This window comes from Tiliqua scincoides, chromosome 9 (assembly GCF_035046505.1).
Source record: "Tiliqua scincoides isolate rTilSci1 chromosome 9, rTilSci1.hap2, whole genome shotgun sequence".
NCBI classification, from domain to species: Eukaryota; Metazoa; Chordata; class Lepidosauria; order Squamata; family Scincidae; genus Tiliqua; species Tiliqua scincoides.
Window position 1 is genome coordinate 39,755,574 of NC_089829.1, and position 13,185 is coordinate 39,768,758.

Sequence of the window (13,185 nt, forward strand, 5' to 3'; positions counted from 1 at the left end):
TGCACATCCTCCCTGCTGTAGTCATTGCACACTCTTGGTAAAATTATTATACTAATAAATAGGCCACTAGATGTATGAACCAGCCTTAATATTATTGGGATAATTGTGCCTGCAGCATGTTGTGATGTATCACTGGCTAGGATGGCATCATTTTGAGCTAGTTACATACAAGCAACCTTTTGGCTTTCTGCTGGACATACAATGTGTTTCAGATTTCAAACACAGTAGAATGTTAAGCTGGAAGCCCCCATTTGCTGGCTCAGTCAGTCTACCATCTGACTCATGGAACCAGACTAGAGTAGGTGGTGTTTTGGGTCCGATACAAATCTAATTCAAGATCTTTTTCTATAGACACTGGACAATGAAAATGAAATGAGAAGGTAGGATGACTGAACCACTGAATGTGACTGAATAGGGAATTCCAGATTTCATTGTTCTACTACATACAAAAAGAACTAAACTGTTTGCAAATAGGAAACATTTGCAAAGTTCCCCTTTGCCCCCTGTGCCCATTTTCAACTTGCAGGGAGCTTTTAAATGCAGCAGAAAATTCCATGCCTACAGTCTGGAATGGCTGTCTCACCACTCTACCACCCTACCCTGCTGCAGTACATACAAAAGTCTTTAGCCGATAGGCAAGGCAGCAACTGGCTGGAATGTTTGGAAGTGATCTCATTTTTAAAGTCAGCGTCCATTCTGCCTTGGCTAGCTCATAATTTAATAAACTCACTTGGCTTCACAAACAACAGGGGTAGCAAATTCTATGTCGCTTGTAGTATATTATTTCCCAGCTTTCAGACCATCAGCCTCTACCTTCAAAAAAAAATGACAGTTAACATTACAATAGGGTGGCTTTATTCTACAGCAAACAAAAACAAAACAAAAAAATAAAAAATAACCAGTTCACACTCAGAATGTCAGCAGCAAAATCGGTTCAATGGATAAACGGGGATAAAGTTGATAATTCATTTACTTGACCTCGGGAGAACAGTCATGATGGAAGTGGAAGAAAGTAGAGCTACTGTGGTAACAGCATTTACTGCAATAAATAGAACTCTTTGAAAATGACAAACCAATAGTGTCTGACAACAAAGTAAAAATATAACACACGCTTTCATCTGTTTACTCTTGACATTTGGTGCTGAAACATGGCCAGTTATTCAAGCTGGCACTGAAATATATGTCTCAGAAGAATATGGAGGAAACCTTTAAAAACACACACACGCACACACACACACACACACACACACCCCTACCTGTGATATATATAGAAGCAGAGGAGAGTTTCAGATTTAAACATCAAAAAAAATCAAGCACAGACCACTTAAAGCAGGATCCATAAATAAGCATCTGGTTTTTGATCTACAGAGCCCACATTTATAGGCTCTATAGATTATAGGCATTCAGGACTGATAGACTGATCAAAGACAAACTTTACATTGTACAGGTATAATCTAAGGGCTGCTTCACATGTCACTCAGTAATAAACCCCACTATTTCATCATGTGCACATAATATAGAGACCAGTGTCTAAACCTGTCTACATCTGGGACTGGATAAGTTGGACACTGGCCATGGGTCCATATTCATCATACAGCTGGGACAATCCCTAAATCCTCAGTATCAGTAGCAGCAGTAACCATCAGTATGCTATCTGGAGGCAGCCAGGGTTGCCATGCTCCCAGACCCACTCCAATAACACCTGGCTCAGTACAATCTGTGTGATTTATGTATTGCCAAATACATGTTTGTCACAGAATCACACCACACATTGTGGTTCAGTGATCCTTCCACCCCATTCTCTTGGACTTTTTTCCTCTGGTTGTTTTAAAGCGGTTTGTTTTGTAGATGTTTGAGAGTGAGATCAGGAACTGGACCAGGAGAAAGAGCAAGGGTTGAATAACCCCTTCTGTTTGTTCACTCAAAATCTACTCCCCATCGCACAAAGCCCAGTTAGGTAGACACACAGTTGTGCCAATTGTTCATTGACATAGATTGAGCCAAACTTCAAAAGCATTCAATCAAATGTATGGAAGATTTGGGAGCGCTCGGGGGAGGGGGGAAAAGAAACTCCAAAGAAACCACAACCTTGAGGATATTTCTCACAGTGCTGACATGCTCCAATGTGGGACCTGCTGTGCACACTCTGTTCCAGTCAATGCCACCACATGTTGTTACTGCAAAAGCTGATGGTGCATACAGAATTCCAAATGCATAGTCATTTAAGGGTTTTAGAATGGCTTTTTCTGAAAGCTTATGATGACATGCTCAGAGTTAATGTAGGCAAAGTTCTGCACATGCTTATGGATTTCACATGACTGCTCCGATAAGGTGGAATTCCGCACATGTAGTAGCTACTATGTCAGAGGCATTGAAAGTACCCCAAATCTCAATACAATTGTACCTTCCACCCTGTGTTGTCTTTTTCTATTCAGGTTTGGTTTCAGCAAAATGAGCTGAGTGCATCCAATGAAGATTGGATATAAAATGTGTCCATGCTGGTTGGAAGGTGCACACATCCATGTTGACTGCAATGTGCAAGGGCATCATACACGAACCCCCAACCATTCCATTCAAAAAGCCCTGTTTCTTTCAGGTTCAATTCAAGTGGCTTTACATTACATGTTACAAGAGAAGCATGCAACAAAAACAACACAATATAAGAGAGCAACACGCGATGATGTAAAAGACACTTGCAGAAACAAATTGTTTGGGACTTGAAAGGACATAATCAGCAATTTGTATTGTGCCTTGAATTCACCTGTTATAGATCATGAGTATCACAGCTATGGCCACTGGAACATGCATGTATATAACATGTTTAAATGTTACAGTCACCATGTGAAGACAGACAGGAGTGGGCAGCCAGGAACATGATCCTATTGCCCAACTTTGGGGTCAGTTGTGCTGACATGGGTGAATGTGAGTGAAGCCCCTCTCTCCACTCACCAAGCCCACATCCCCACCCTTGCACTCTCTCTGCACCAGTCCTCGACAAACTGTTGCAAGGTCTAGGATAAACCGATTGCTGTATGCTTTCTTGAGCTCAATTTCCCTCTCCCCTCCTTTCTCATTTTATTTTAAGCTGGAACGGAGGGTGCGCCTCTTGACTAAGGTATGCAACTTGTCCCTCAAAACGGCCACGGTGCCAGAAGATTGGAGGATAGCAAATGTCACGCCTATTTTTAAAAAGGGAAAGAGGGGGGACCCGGGAAACTATAGGCCGGTCAGCCTAACATCTATACCGGGTAAGATGGTGGAATGCCTCATCAAAGATAGGATCTCAAAACACATAGACGAACAGGCCTTGCTGAGGGAGAGTCAGCATGGCTTCTGTAAGGGTAAGTCTTGCCTCACGAACCTTATAGAATTCTTTGAAAAGGTCAACAGGCATGTGGATGCGGGAGAACCCGTGGACATTATATATCTGGACTTTCAGAAGGCGTTTGACACGGTCCCTCACCAAAGGCTACTGAAAAAACTCCACAGTCAGGGAATTAGAGGACAGGTCCTCTCCTGGATTGAGAACTGGTTGGAGGCCAGGAGGCAGAGAGTGGGTGTCAATGGGCAATTTTCACAATGGAGAGAGGTGAAAAGCGGTGTGCCCCAAGGATCTGTCCTGGGACCGGTGCTTTTCAACCTCTTCATAAATGACCTGGAGACAGGGTTGAGCAGTGAAGTGGCTAAGTTTGCAGATGACACCAAACTTTTCCGAGTGGTAAAGACCAGAAGTGATTGTGAGGAGCTCCAGAAGGATCTCTCCAGACTGGCAGAATGGGCAGCAAAATGGCAGATGCGCTTCAATGTCAGTAAGTGTAAAGTCATGCACATTGGGGCAAAAAATCAAAACTTTAGATATAGGCTGATGGGTTCTGAGCTGTCTGTGACAGATCAGGAGAGAGATCTTGGGGTGGTGGTGGACAGGTCGATGAAAGTGTCGACCCAATGTGCGGCAGCAGTGAAGAAGGCCAATTCTATGCTTGGGATCATTAGGAAGGGTATTGAGAACAAAACGGTTAGTATTATAATGCCGTTGTACAAATCTATGGTAAGGCCACACCTGGAGTATTGTGTCCAGTTCTGGTCGCCGCATCTCAAAAAAGACATAGTGGAAATGGAAAAGGTGCAAAAGAGAGCGACTAAGATGATTACGGGGCTGGGGCACCTTCCTTATGAGGAAAGGCTACGGCGTTTGGGCCTCTTCAGCCTAGAAAAGAGACGCTTGAGGGGGGACATGATTGAGACATACAAAATTATGCAGGGGATGGACAGAGTGGATAGGGAGATGCTCTTTACACTCTCACATAATACCAGAACCAGGGGACATCCACTAAAATTGATTGTTGGGCGGGTTAGGACAGACAAAAGAAAATATTTCTTTACTCAGCGCGTGGTCGGTCTGTGGAACTCCTTGCCACAGGATGTGGTGCTGGCGTCTAGCCTAGACGCCTTTAAAAGGGGATTGGACGAGTTTCTGGAGGAAAAATCCATTATGGGGTACAAGCCATGATGTGTATGCGCAACCTCCTGATTTTAGGAATGGGTTAAGTCAGAATGCCAGATGTAGGGGAGAGCACCAGGATGAGGTCTCTTGTTATCTGGTGTGCTCCCTGGGGCATTTGGTGGGCCGCTGTGAGATACAGGAAGCTGGACTAGATGGGCCTATGGCCTGATCCAGTGGGGCTGTTCTTATGTTCTTATGTTTATGTTCTTAAGTATTACTGGCCCTTCCAACTCCATATATCACAATGTGCAATTCTGGGTTGCACAGCCTTAAAGTTATTTATCAGGAGGAAGTTGTCTGGCAGTAAGAAAAACAAATATGAATGTTGTGAAGGCAGTATTTACAACCTGCAGGAAAAAGAACTTACCATAAGAAATCCATCCTGAACTCATGAAAATGGGGAAATATAGGTACTAAACGTGGCACTCGGAAGACCACCCAGGCTATATCAAATGATTTATCAGCAGGAGAGAGAAAGAAGGATAGTAGAAAATAATATCTGGCCTATCCAGAATAAGGTGCTGATTACACCTGGACTGTTTATACTGTTGCAGAAATCACAGTACCATTAACCAAACCATATACACTCAAGATAATAAGATTCTAGTTTTCCACACAAGCAAGTCTTTGTATATATCAAAAATATGTGATTTATCATCTGTTATATTTATCTCCTTTCTGTAAGATGTTTTTCCAATTAATGTAATTCCTCAAATGCTGTATATGAATTTCTGACATGCACAGAAGAGTTTGTTATATCAATACTGGTATTAAATAACTGCAAAAATATAGTGTCACTAAAATAATGGATGGAATTTGACTATGCTTTTCATGTTTGTCATCCTCTTGCCAAGAAGAGATTGATATGACTAATCTAAAAACTCCCCCCCAAATAAAATGATCCAGAAATCTCTTCCTCCCATTCTGCCAAAACATGATAAAGAAATACGCACATCTAAGCAGTAAAAGAACACATGCAATGTTTAAATATATGGCATTTTTGTCTGTGTTTTGCTAACATTTTAATAATAATAATTCATGTAAGTAATGGACTGGATAAATCCATATATGTCTTTATTGATCTGAGAGTGATCAATTTAGTCATATTTATTCACTTTTCTCCCTGAATTGAATGAAAGATTGAATTGGATCAATCATTTCAACACACACTGTAAATCATCTTAGATAAGATCACAACAGTCTTTAAAGAAAAGGAGTGAATTACTTTTGTTTCAGCCAAATGTGCTTTTGTTCTTTTTTATTGCATACTTTTTATGTATGAATATCATATTATGTGTTAAAATCATATCCACCTTTTATGGTTAAGTGCATTAACCATAAACTGCTGGCTTGTCAAACCCAACATTGGAGGTGATTAATGAATGGCAACAAGTAAGAAGACATTATAACTTGACATGGAGTATTACTTTACATGCCAAGAGTCTAACAAGTACAAAGCCTGTCTACCAGGGACTCCATTGTCTCTACAGGTAATGTATTAACCTTACAAATTGGGAACAACTTGATTGATCACAAGGTTGCTTAGGGTGGCAATATGTGTAGCTATGCTAGTGCAGGATTGTGCCAGTTAAAAGATTTCTTGCCATGTTTCAGAAAATTCTGGTTGCAACTCTTTGGATATACACAGCCATGCACAATGCAATCGTTGACTGAACATTTCCTGTGCATTTCATTTTTATGTAACATGTATGTACAACACTTGAAATATCCAATAAAGCTGGAGTTCTAAGTAACTTCAAGCACCACTCTGAAATGAATTGCAGAGTGTTACATAAACATTGTAAGGCATTTATTGGGAAAAAAAACATTGGCAAATAGGGTTAATTTGAAAATGGAAATGATGGTATGCTTTTGTTGTGCCAGCAAAAAGGGAACATTATGATGAATGGAATGTCATAGAAAAGACAATTATTGCATGCCTCTACCTGGCAACATTTAAATGTTAAAAAAATATTCAGAGGAAAGAAAGAATAGCAGTAGTATAAGTGTACTGTGGAGCTTCAAGAGCTCACTCTTCTCCTTTGGAATACCAAAATGTAGCTGCTATGATTTTGCTCTAAAAAGAAGAACTTTCAGTTTCAGATTTCTTGGGCCCTTTTACTGTTTACTCACGGTCTGTTTTTTCATAGAGTCAGAAGAGACTTCTCTCAATACTTCAAATAAATAAGATATCCAGCTGCACAAACACTATACATTCAGCTAGATTACTTTGGCTTCTTCTGGAATATTTGACTTTCCCCAGAATGTAAATGATTAAAGAGAACCCATCATCTGAAACTGATTGGGGAAAGGTTTAAAGTGGTATGGCATTTTTACAAAGATGGCATGAGGACAAATCAAGACCAGAACAAGGTAAAGCAGTCCAGTCATCTCAAAGGTCAGGAAAAGTATTAATACCACTGCACGGAGCTCTCTTTAGCAAATGTTCTCCATATAACAAGTCTATTGACCTCCAGAGAGAGATAGTTGGTGCACACATGTGTAAAATCATATCATGTTCCTGAGATATATCCAGTATGGATCTCTCTTACACAACGTCTTGGTTTCTGAGATGGTGTGACACATGTTTCCCTCTTATTTGGTGGCATGCTAGCCCCCTCTATCACTCCCTCCCTCTTACCCCCACTCCATGGACCTGGAAAGGAAGAGGGAATTAGGGTAGAAGTAGATATTGGTCTAGAACTGGAGGCAGAGACCAGCAAGCTTCTTCCCGACATCCAAACCTGAATCTCAGGCCCTCAAAGGGCTTTATTAATAGCTATGACCATACTTCTGATATTCCTACAAAGGGATGGGATGCATTCTGCCCTGACAGGCACATCTGTGTTACAAATTTCCAGCAGATTCTAAGCCTCTTTAACTATTAGGCTTCCACCGATCAAGAAATGCTGGGGATTATTGTGAACTAAGCAGGAGTGCAGTATTCTCTCTATCCTCTTGGAACTACAACTCCTTAAAGACACTAGGGTAGATTTCATACTTACCTTAATTGGTAATGTGAATTTACTCTTAAAATGAATTTTGCAACATTTCATTACTAAATACCTCCCCCTTAAGCGTATCACAAATAATGTATCTCACATGCTTTATGCAGAGGTATGTCTTACACTAATTCTGTACCCTATCATGCCATGTTTTATGTTAATTTGGTGTAACTTATGTTAAAAGAATATTATTTTTTAATGAAAGATTTTGAGAGGGCAACCAGGTGCTGGAAAGGAAAGCAAATAGTTTCTGTGTAAGAATAGGTTACAAAGGGGAGAAAGAATGGTTTACATTTTTAATCACTGAGTTTCAGCATACTTATCATACATTACTTTGTTCAATAGATTTTCTAATTTAGCCCATAATAGTCATGTCTGAATTTAGCTGATTGATGTTCCCAGAACCTTTTAAAAGAGTGAATGAAGACTGTGCACAGTGTGCTTTCATTTTAAATTTTGCATACATAAAAACATACTTGTAGTAGATATCCAACCAGTATTATCATATAATGCACAATTCAATTTAGTTAGACATTTTTAACTTGCTAAAATTGCTCTGCTATGAGTAACGTTAGATATGAAGACCAATCCCAACTAAGCAATAGAACAAGTTTCAAATTGTGAAAAGCACACTAACTTCATGCTAGTTTGCAAAAAGAAGTCATTATGCAGAATTTTCAGCAAACCATGAAACAAAAGACCTTTGCCAAACAGTGCAGTTCAGAGATTTCCAAATTTTGAAGCTCCGCGACCCACCTCATCCTTTGTGGTGGGTCAGGACGCTGTTAGGAGTTCTGGAGGCCTCTCCCTGCCCAGTGACCCACTCTACAGTCCTCTACGGCCTCAGAATGGCCCTCAGAAGCTTCCATACACCACTTTCAGTTTTCGGAAGCAAAGCAGAAGTGAACAGGGGCAGCCCATGTGTGCTTCCAACTGAGGTGGACATCTTTGGCAGCGGATGAGTGGTGGGTGCTCCATCCAACTCTGCCAACTCCTGTTACCTGGATTTGAAATATCTTACTCCATAGCCTAGTGGTTCCCAAACTTTTTTGGTGTGGTGGTTCCCTTGACCTACTGGGCCACTGGCCACAGCTCCCCATTAGGGTTGCAATTGTATACACTGTATAGCGGGGCAGGTTTTTCGTGAGTATTCCATGGTTCCCCGGCTGGTTTCTGCAGGTTCCTACGGCTCACAGTTTGTGAACCACTGCCATAGCCCTTCTTCTTCTTCCACTTCTACTATACTTCCATTTTAAGGGTAAATCCACATTACCAATTAAGGTAAGTATGAAATCTATCCAAGTGTCTTTAAGGAGTTGTAGTTCCAAGAGGATAGAGAGAATACTGCAGTCCTGCTTAGTTCACAATAAACCCCAGCATTTCTTGATCGGTGGAAGCCTAATAGTTAAAGAGGCTTAGAACCTGCTGGAAATTTGTAACACAGATGTGCCTGTCAGGGCAGAATGCATCCGATCCCTTTGTAGGAATATCAGAAGTAGAGAAGTTATGGTCACAGCTATTAATAAAGCCCTTTGAGGGCCTGAGATTCAGGTTTGGATGTTGGGAAGAAGCTTGCTTATCTCTGCCTCCAGTTCTAGACCAAGCACAATCTAGGAAAACTTGCTGCCATTATAACACCACTGCCATAATTTCAAAGGTACAAAGGTACAGCACCAAGCACATCAAACAGGAGTGGTGTCTGTGACAAGGCCGTAAGGGCCAAGTAGTGCCATAATTGGGAAGGAAAGATTTAATAGCAGGAGGAACTCAAATCTCTGAATCTAATTTTTAAACCTGTCAAATTCAGGGCCCTGTTGCTGCACATTTATATAAGAATATCCAATGATGCATTTTACCTTACTTTAAATGTGTTCTGAAGAGTAGTTAAGATATTACATTTATTCTATGGAAAGGCCAAGGTATGGTAAAAATATTGCGTTTTTAAAAGACTGTGGTTCCTACCATGCAGTGAAAGCAGCTTTGAAGTTTAGAACAAGGTCTTCCGTTCTAAAGGGCTGCCTACAAGCCAACCAGGATCAAAATAGCTAAGCTGGTTGAAATGCATAACTGTAATTAGTTCAGCATGTGCTGGCACTTGGACACCACTAGAATCCAGCCTTGAAACCACTTCAGTGGTCCTCTTTGCAAGTAAGGGATTTGAGGACTGCTGCCTCCGTATGCATTGATCCCGGATCGGTTTAAAAAAAGAAACAGCAGAGGTTTGGCCAGCCAACAGATCTTGTGGGATGCTTAATAACTGGAACAGCTGTTGCATGAAGTGTGGCCAAAGATGGCTTGATTTGTTGGGCTACGAGGGCGGATTCAATGTCTGAAGTTTGCACTGAAATCCAGCCTAAACATGGTCAGCTGGGGACTGGTTTAAGAGCGACTGTCTCTCTTTAGGGGTGCAAATTCTGGGCTGCTTTTGTTCTCCTACCTTGAAGGAACACACACATCATTCAGATCTATGCACAGGCAATTCATGTTATTGCTTCTCCTGCAATGTGCTTCCACCACTGAACTAGTGCTTAGCAATGTTAATTTTGACACTACCAACCACCTGTTTGGCACACAGCAAGTCATAGGTGTAAACAGGGATTAAAAGATTACGAATAAAAAAGCAGGAGATTAAAAATAAAGGATTATGTTACAAATCCCTGTTAAATTATCACTATTTCATGTGTAAAGTAACTTTATTCAATCAGGATATTTGTTTGTGGATGATATAAACTCTCAAGGATGGAAGAAGAAAAAAAATAATACAATATAGCCCTGACTTCCTACAGTTTTTCGAAAGAGAACATCAATTGCTTAGCGCTAATTAACAGATTGGAGGGTATTGGCTTCAAATCCTGGATAAATAGGAGCCAGGGGCCACACACGTTTCAGCCATACACTGTGATGTGAAAATGGATGGAACATTGATGTGCTTGATGTTAGATTTCAACCACAGCAGAACTGGTTTTTCATATGGATGTGGGCTTTGTGCAAAAGGAAACACCTATCAAAGTTAATTACCTGGATAAAACCTACAGTTTTCCTTTTAAATATAATTAACCAGACTGAGCTTCCTTCCCACATGGAAAAGAAGAACACTAGTATAAACTATAAAGGAATGACTGTGGCTACTGGCCAGAACCCCAAAATGAGACTGCATACCAGCTGAGCCTAGAGAACCACTCAAATTCACCCTTGCCTTATTGAGATTTTTTTTTCCATGCAAAATACTTTAATTGTTAATGCCGAACATTTTGATAAAGAAAAAAGGGCAGTGTACATCTACCATCTTTGGAGAGCTTTGCTGTTTTTGCAAAACAGTTACAGGAAGGTACAGATACGGATCTGCCGTTGGGTACTTCCCACAGAGCACTGTGTGGAGAGGTTTTATTTTCGCTCAGGTACATATCCACACATGTGCCTGAAATGGCACCCAGTTGGCAGTTCTCAATGCAGTAAGTGACACACACGCTGAGATCAATTTGCCCTCACAGATCTCCTTAGGTCAGTGGTTCCCAAACTGTGGGTCAGGACAGATACTGTAGCTGTTAATAGCACTGCAAAGAACTCGGTTCCTGCAGTTTGCAAGCATGCATAAATTTAGGAAGATAAATGTTTCAGGGTCTTTTTTCTGGTTATTATAAATAAATAAAATATTAGTTATTTCTCCTTTTTTAAATGTCTGGTAAACCTAGGTGGGTATCGAGACCCATCTATCGAGAGTCATTTTAAAAAGTGGGTTCCAGTGCTAAATTGTTTGCAAACCACTGCCTTAGGCAGATCAGGATAAATGTATATCTACAGGTGGATGACTCCAGGGTAAAATTACCACACTACACCTATCTAGAGTGATTTCATGGATCTTTTTTCAGTTAAAGATTTATAACTCTGTAACACCATCACAGCATTATTTTCCCATCTATTTGAAAAAGAGCAGCACATCTGTTAAAACTCAAGCGCAAGTGGTTGGCTCTGCACCGAAACAGGAAGTGTAACTCAATCGCTTTGATTTCTCTAGCCATAATTTTTATTTTTTTTTTGGAAACGCAAAAGGATTCAAAAATTCAGCTTGCTGAAACATCTGCTAAGCTCTTGCAGCCTTAGCATGCAATACTTTTTCTGCCTTAAAACAAAACACTTTGCCAATGCAAACGTTTTGTTTTAAGGCAGAACTGTGGCAAACACATGATCATGGCTTCTAATTTTAGGCACTGTGAAAGTCAATGATCATCAGTACGGTATATTTCAGGATTTTTCCCCCTTAGAAAAAAATCAGGACTTGTTTGTTCTAATCATCCCATTACACAGCCACACATTAGGTTTTTTTTGCCACTGTTGCTCCTCAGATATGGTCAGGGCCAACCCAGCTATGAGAATGAACGAAGCGCTACTTTGAGCGGCAAGTTGGAAGAGGTGTTGAACCGGTGTGAGTGCCCCACATCCCACGGTTGCCTGCTGCCTCGTTTGGCCCACAGAGCCATTTCACCATGAACTCCAATCCTCCTCTTGTTCAGTCAAGGTGACCAAAAAGATGATAAGAGCAGCAGTGAGCAAGTTCTTCCTCCAAAACTGCTGCCATGAGCAAGGAATTATGGTGGTGGAGCCAGAGGAGAAAGCAAGGGGATGTTGTGCTTGATATCCAACTGCTCAGCTGACATACCTTCTCCTGGCTTTTTTTTGTTTATCCAAAACAGACTGGACAAGCATGTAGGAAGCCCAAGAGCCCTCCACAGCTGTGCTTCTATTGCATTTTGAGTTTACATTTCAGCAGTCTTCCTTACCCTTTTCACATTCAAGTTTACCATCATACTTAAAAAAAATAAAATCTTAAAACTTTTCTACTCTGCTCTGAAAAGGAGGCATCCAAAGTGTCTTACAATCCAAAATTAAAACAGTAAGCACAATAAAAGCAAAAAAAGAAAAGCACCATGGCAATAACAGAACCCACAAAAAACTAAAACCACAGAAACGAAGGGTAGAATATTACACCAAATCAACCAAATATACAACCTAAGTCAGAATTGCAAGTCCTGAAAATGCAGCTCTCTGCCCCAGAATAACCAAAACAGTCTAACACAGAATCTTGCTAAATAATCCCGTGGTTTCAGAAATCATTGCAGTGAAAGCTCTGAAGAAGACAGGTGACTCTGGATCTTTGCAGATACATGGTCTTTGTTAGAAATCCAAAACAAATGTATAAAATGCCACACACTTACCATTGATTTGGTGAAAGGCCGAACCAAAGTGAACAGCAGAGTATATGCCCACCAGCTCCGATGAATGGAGGAGTACATCATATTTCCTGGGTGCAGTGCATTTGAGGTCACTCCATGGGGGGAGAGGCGGCGGTTGAGCTCATTGGATAAGAGAATATTGCAGAGCTTAGAGCGGTTGTACGCCAGCATCGCCCAATATTCATTCTTGGGTGGAGAAAGCAGGTTGAAGTCAAGTTTTCCGGGGCTTTCTTTAATATCTGTGAACCTTTTAAAGGAAGCAGGTGAGTAGTTTGGAGCATTCTAAGCAAAATTCTTCTCTTGGTTAAAATTGCAGCTCCACAACAGACATAGTTCTGTGTCGCACTGAGGCATACAAACTAAAATTACCAACTGATAGCTTACCCACCAATTTCCTTCACGTGAAATGGAAATTGCTTGAGGTCCACATAGTTAAGTACATATC

General features: G+C 40.8%; 1 protein-coding gene across 1 annotated transcript in view; it reads right to left on the reverse strand.

Annotated features, from left to right (window-relative positions):
* WWOX (WW domain containing oxidoreductase) overlaps positions 1 to 13,185 on the reverse strand; it is a 670,666-nt gene that overhangs the window by 476,588 nt on the left and 180,893 nt on the right. Inside the window, exon 8 of the mRNA XM_066636770.1 lies at positions 12,723 to 12,987. Coding sequence (XP_066492867.1) covers positions 12,723 to 12,987 — 265 coding nt within the window. The remainder of the gene's footprint in view (positions 1 to 12,722; positions 12,988 to 13,185) is intronic.